Source organism: Protobothrops mucrosquamatus, unplaced genomic scaffold, assembly GCF_001527695.2.
Source record: "Protobothrops mucrosquamatus isolate PMUCROS unplaced genomic scaffold, P.Mucros_1.0 scaffold_307, whole genome shotgun sequence".
Classification (NCBI taxonomy): Eukaryota; Metazoa; Chordata; class Lepidosauria; order Squamata; family Viperidae; genus Protobothrops; species Protobothrops mucrosquamatus.
The window spans coordinates 823,048-829,158 of record NW_015386383.1 but is presented as its reverse complement, the minus strand read 5'-3'; the positions used below and the strand labels follow the sequence as shown (position 1 = coordinate 829,158).

At 37.8% G+C, this 6,111-nt stretch overlaps 1 protein-coding gene and 1 long non-coding RNA gene across 2 annotated transcripts in view; one reads left to right on the top strand and one right to left on the bottom strand.

Annotated features, from left to right (window-relative positions):
• Nucleotides 1-918, top strand: part of LOC114923951 — a 14,135-nt gene extending 13,217 nt beyond the window's left edge. Inside the window, exon 4 of the long non-coding RNA XR_003810748.1 lies at nt 360-918. This is a non-coding gene — a long non-coding RNA (uncharacterized LOC114923951). The remainder of the gene's footprint in view (nt 1-359) is intronic.
• TBPL2 (TATA-box binding protein like 2) overlaps nt 1-6,037 on the bottom strand; it is a 17,617-nt gene extending 11,580 nt beyond the window's left edge. Inside the window, exons 1-2 of the mRNA XM_015832128.2 lie at nt 5,987-6,037; nt 3,695-4,074 (exon numbers count right to left, since the gene is read on the bottom strand). Coding sequence (XP_015687614.2) covers nt 3,695-4,074; nt 5,987-6,037 — 431 coding nt within the window. The remainder of the gene's footprint in view (nt 1-3,694; nt 4,075-5,986) is intronic.
• Nucleotides 6,038-6,111: the final 74 nt, after the last annotated feature.

Genomic DNA, 6,111 nt, shown 5'->3' with positions numbered 1-6,111 from the left:
GGCCAGAGACAAAAATTAGATCCAGTGTATGTCCTCCCGTGTGAGTGGGTGCATGAACTAATTGGGTCAAGTCCATGGTCGTCATGGAGGCCAAGAACTCCCGAGCCACCGCTGACGTTTCGCCCGCCGACGGCAGGTTGAGATCCCCCATGACTATAAGTCTGGGGGTCTCAACCGCCACCCCGGCTATCACGTCAGCTAGCTCAGGCAGGGCCGTTGACACATAGCAGGGGGCCAGGTATATTATCAACAGGCCCACTTGCACCCCTTGCCCCCACTTCACAAGGAGGGACTATTGAGTCGTTCCCATCTTATTCTTCCCCTCCATCTTTTTTTCCTCTTACTTCGTAATTATACAGGATTCTGGATGGCTCAACTGAGAAGTGCTTCTTTCATGATACTGAGTCATGTTTATCAGAAGGGAAGGAGTGTGGACACCTTCATTATTTACTCCAGCTGGTGAGCAATCTCTCTTCTCTCCACCCTGCAATTACCAAGGGTACATCAAAACAACTAAAAACATGGAGAAACAGCCTTAAAGATGAAGGATTTGCAGCTGAACCATGCTATGAAAATATTAAGAGGCTGAAATATTTGATAAGACATTTGCTGTCTTGCTTGAAGAGGAGGGTAAGACATAGACAGTGGAGAAACTGCCCAGGATTGTTTGGATTAAAAAAAAGTAGACATTAGAAACATGGGTAGTTTGAAACACTCAAAAGATAGTTTACTATAAAAGACACTTGTTTTATGTACGTCTGTTACCTTGTATTATAAGAATTGGCCATCCAATTCTGGAAAACTGTTTTTTTATCATATGTTGAATATGATGATGCTGTGTTATTATGTCTCAAAAATATTGTATGGTTTTATAGTTGGCAATTTTTGCACACAAAGCTGCTTAATAAATTTTCATATCTTAACTTATAAAAAGTCCCGTTGTCATTTGAAGATGATTGGTTTCCATCAGATTCAGAGAACTTAGCAGCAATAATTTGATGCCCTCAGCCTATGAGAGTAATCAAATAAAAAAAAACCTTTTACCCAATATATCCATTACAGAATTCTGAATCTTGTTCTCATTTTTTAAAGTGGGTTTTCTCAAAACAAGAAATGAGCACAATTGTTCTCAAATTCAAGTGCGTAGTTTTGTTCTGTGCCTCTAAGTAGATGCAGATTGTCATATTGGCTTTGTGGATGTGTCCTACTAACAATACTTTTTAGAGGTTTTCCAATTTAGCAACCCCCAGCCCCCTCCTACCCAATTAGGTAACATCTTCAGTGCGAGTCAGTGTAGGGTTTGCTGCCTGTTTATATATTATAGCTTGCCCTGCTAGTTTTGCTGGGGTACCTTGTTTTCTGCCTGTCTAGTATTGATGCCTGCTTATCTGAGTGTTGGCTGATGAAGGAAATGTGGTTCCCTAGGAAACAAAAAGACTAGAATACATCCCCTTCAGCAATCAACATTACTTGGTTGGGTAATGAAACCCCTGCAAGCCCAAAAAATCAAGCTCAAATAGCACCAAGAACTCCATAGCATCATCTCCTTCTGTTCTCTCTACTGGAGTTCATCTCTTCTTCTTTGCACATTTATTTGCCATAGCTTCTGGCCCATTTTACTATTTTAGTAAGAGGGAGAGGCTATGCCTCCTACCTGCTATGAAATGGCTCAGGGTTTACATTCTTTGATTGGTAAAGAATTTTACAATATTTTAACCCTCAGAACATAGTAAAAAGATCTATCAAATGCTTAACTTATTTTGGTAGGCCACCAAAATATCCTCACTCAGCCAATAAAATAGCCCAAATGAGCCCTCACAACAGTGGCACAACTATGGCATGGATACACCCAACAACTTGCTACGTTTGAAGAGGTCTTGTGGATTCTGATGCTAATATTTCCTTCCTTTTAGTCAAACCTGGCTCTTTGAGACTATGTCATCTTCCAGAATTATTTTTTTCCCCATTTCCCTATCTAGTTTACAGCACAAGGTTCGTCAGATACTGCCACTGAGCTAATAGATAGCAGGCCATAATCTACTACTTTCAGTTGAAAGTGAACTAGGCAAAAAACTTAGAAGATTTTCTAAGCATGTATCAGCGAGTCTGGCATCACAAATTACCCTAAGTCATAATTTAATTTAGGTTAAATATCATTTGAAACCAGCCAAGAGTGGCTCATTTATACTGTATGTTATACCGGTAGTTAAAGAAAACGAGTAGTCCTTAATGGAACTACGTCTACATGGAGGAAAGTGAGCAGTGGGGTATCACAAGATTCTGTCCTAGACCCAGTACTCTTCAACATCTTCATAAATGACTTAGATGAGGGTATAGAAGGGGAACTTATCAAATTTGCAGATGATACTAAGCTAGCAGGAATAGCCAACACTCTAGATGGTAGACTCAGGATCCATGTGGATCTTGACAGACTTGAACACTGGACCCTATCTTAACAAAATGAAATTCAATGTAGAGAAAAATAAAGTCTTACACTTAGGCAAGAAAAACCAAAAGTACACATATAGATTGGGTGAAATTGGGGAAGAGTTTAATCATGGTTATATCCCATTTTGCCCTGCCTACCATCACCCATCCCTTTTCTGTAATTTTCTACTAGCCAAATTAGTTTTTCCCTTCCATTGTACAATATTGTCCACATTTAAGACCGGCTCTTCTTTCTCAGAAATTGTTATGTTGGGGGAACATTCACGGAGTGGACAATCACTTAAGTATGAGCCAGCAGTGTGCTGCCAAAAAAGCCAATGCAGTCCTGGGCTGCATCAATAGAGGGATTACAATCAAGATCACGTGAAGTGTTAATATCAATTTATAATGCCTTGTAAGACAACACTTGGAATATTGCATCCAGTTTTGGTCACCACAATCCAAAAAAATGTTGAGACTCTAGAAAGAGTGCAGGGNTTACATATAATGCTTTAATTATGTTCAATTTGTAACAATGAAAATACATCCTGCATATCAGATATTTACATTACGATTCATAACAGTAGCAAAATTACAGTTATGACGTAGCAACGAAAATAATTTTATGGTTGGGGGTCACCACAACATGAGGAACTGTATTAAAGGGTCGCGGCATTAGGAAGGTTGAGAACCACTGATCTAAAGTGACTCTTACTGAAAATGAACTGCAAACTGATGGGAGGGGGAGGATGGAAATGCAAGTCTCTCTATGATTTACATTAGGTTTTAAAATCCACTCCCATCTACTCATCCAATTATTAATATAGCTGTAATCCTTTATATTTGGATTTTCTAATCACTTTGAATTTAGTCTTGATTATATGCTAAAAAGCTATCACTCTCACGTTATGCAATAATACGATAGAAATACATTGCATTTAAATATAGAGGCTATATTTATATTTGGACAGGAGATTACCAGGGAATATCAGAACTGTATACTAAACTGGGAAGCATAGTCATTCTGGAAAACGCTAATAGCAAGTCACTTCAGTACTGTTGCCTAGGAAACTTAACAATTGCATCTTTGCCCCTTTTTTCATGCCATATGCTTGACTTATTCATAGCTTACTCAATCAAAATTCTGGGACTGAATATTCTGCCAAATCATTAACTACTCCCACTAATTGGGTTTTCATTAACATGCTTGACTAAAATGTGGCAAATGCCAATGTACCAAATCAACCAGCTTTTGAGTAAAACTTACTGTAACTGTGGGATAATGCCAGAAACTTCTGAAGTAGGGGTCACAGGAGTCATGGGGGCCATGGAGGGACACGTCCCAGATAAATCAGGCAATGGCTGAATTGCCTTTTCACCCCTCTGTTGGGACCCTCCACTGTCTTCCGAGAAGATTCCACTGCCTTGTATTCCCAGCTGGGGGCTTTGATACTCTTCCAGCATGTTGTTGTTGTTGCCATCTTGTCCAAAATCATCTGGCAAGAAGCTGAGATCTACCGAAGGGAAGTCTTTGCCTTGGTCAGGCTGAGGAGTAAACAATGTGCCCGGAATGGCAGAAATAGGCAAATCTGACCCAAAGGGACTCATGGGAGAATACATTTGAGGGCTATTTGATGGAAGATCATCCTTCAAGGATAGAGGGCAGAAAACATTTCAGGCACTTTGATTTTATGGATTCCTAAAGTACTACACAAAGTTCTCCATATCTACAGAGTACCAGCCCCTTAGTAACACCATAATTTCCTTATGTACTACATTGATGCATGGTATTTAATGACTTGGCTTTGATTGTTGTACAAAAACAGGAGGTAAATGGAAGAAGCAGAGGTTTTTTTAAACACACACATACACACAGTAGTAAAACTTAAAGTCAGGCTTGCAAACCACAAAGCAGAAGCTCAGTTGACAACCTCAGGTTTTATGGAGAAATTTTATCGATATGTACAATAGCAAATGATTTTTTATTTTTAATAAGACTAATAAACAGATTTATGCCTTTTTTCAGGATGGAAGAGGCATTGTTTTTAAAATGAACCAGGATGCTCCTAGACCCTGAATTTTAAGAGATACTGTTTTTCTCCCTTGAATAATCTCTCTACAACATTATAATTCTTAATACATTTATTTGGAAGCAAATTCCATGAATCTCCCAATTTTTACTTCTAGGCAAATGGGCTGAGCAAAGCAAGTTAATTATTTATTCCATGAATTCAGAAGAGATCAGTGTTAATCTTAGAGGGTCCTGCCAGAGAAATTTCTTCTTGTTTATCCTTATTAGGTAGGATTGATAACCCTAGGTTGTGATTTAAAAAAAATCAGAATACTGATAGTACTTTTTCTAATACTTTTTAAAAGGCATGAGATTTTGTGAGTTGCTGCTTATTTCACCAGTTATAGGATCTGGTTATGCATCTGATGAAGTAAAGATAGAACTAGCCATTCTCTACATGATCAAGTGGACAGCAGCTCATGAAATCTCATGTCTTTTAATAAAAAGTGTTAGAAAAATCACTAGCAAACTTCTCATTTCTCACCATCATAGATCAATACAACTCCCCATCTACAGTGATATGGAAACCATTATCTATGGTGTAGCAGATTATGTGCTCTAAATCAATTCTGAGTTTTTAAACAGTCCTGGGCAAAGCAATTTATGGCCTAGTGCACTGTGTAAATTTAATTGGCTCTAATTAAATAAAACTTATTTACTTTTGAGGAAGAGAATTTCCTCAAAATCTTATTATTCAAGAAAGGGGTCAGCTAGGAAGTTCCCTTAGAGGTTTGAAGTCACCACTTTTGTTTGGCTATAACTCATGAATTGTCTCAGGCAACTATGGTGCCAAGTGGAACAATGGGAAGTGCTAATGACTCAGCAAATCCCCAATTTAAATAATCTATTCTAGCCTGTTGTTAATTTAACAGAGAATCCACCGCCCCTCAATGCATAGTTTGCCATTTGGTAACACTTATCTAGAATTATCTTATCATTAGAACACATATATATAAGCTGAATGTAGTAGAATAAATAAGATAAAACAGGCACATTGTCCTTCTTACAGGCTGCCTGCCAATATAATAGGCTGAGAATGTCACATAGATACTTGCTAAATTTATTGAAGCAGGATATTTGTACTTTCAGGAAGCAAGAAACAAAAAAGTTTTACCAATCAAAGATGATTTCTTTTAGCCAAACTGAACAGCTTCCTAGTCCAGCCTGCAGCCCTAGAATTTTGCAATATTCCTCACCAAATCCCACTCTGCTTAGCTTCACAGTTAATGTATAACTCTAGGATTTCCTAGCCATAGGAAAATATGTAATTTTTTCCAAATAATAACTGACATTAGAGAAAGGTTGAAGTTCATACACACTTATACACAATTGCTTTTTATGGCTTCACAAAATAAACTAATAATATACATTTTAAGATTAGCACAACAAAATACATTAAAATGTAGTCCCCATTCACATAAACACAAGCACAAAAAGATACACTAGAGCCATTCTTATAATAACCTAAACTAACATCCTGGACTTTACCTGGCTTGAACACTCATCTAGGTAGCTTTCCAATGAGAATTCCCCATCCATGGATGGCTTCTAATAGTACTGAGTAAATTAACAAAAATCCAATCCTGCTTTGTTTATTGTTCAGTTACTGAGTT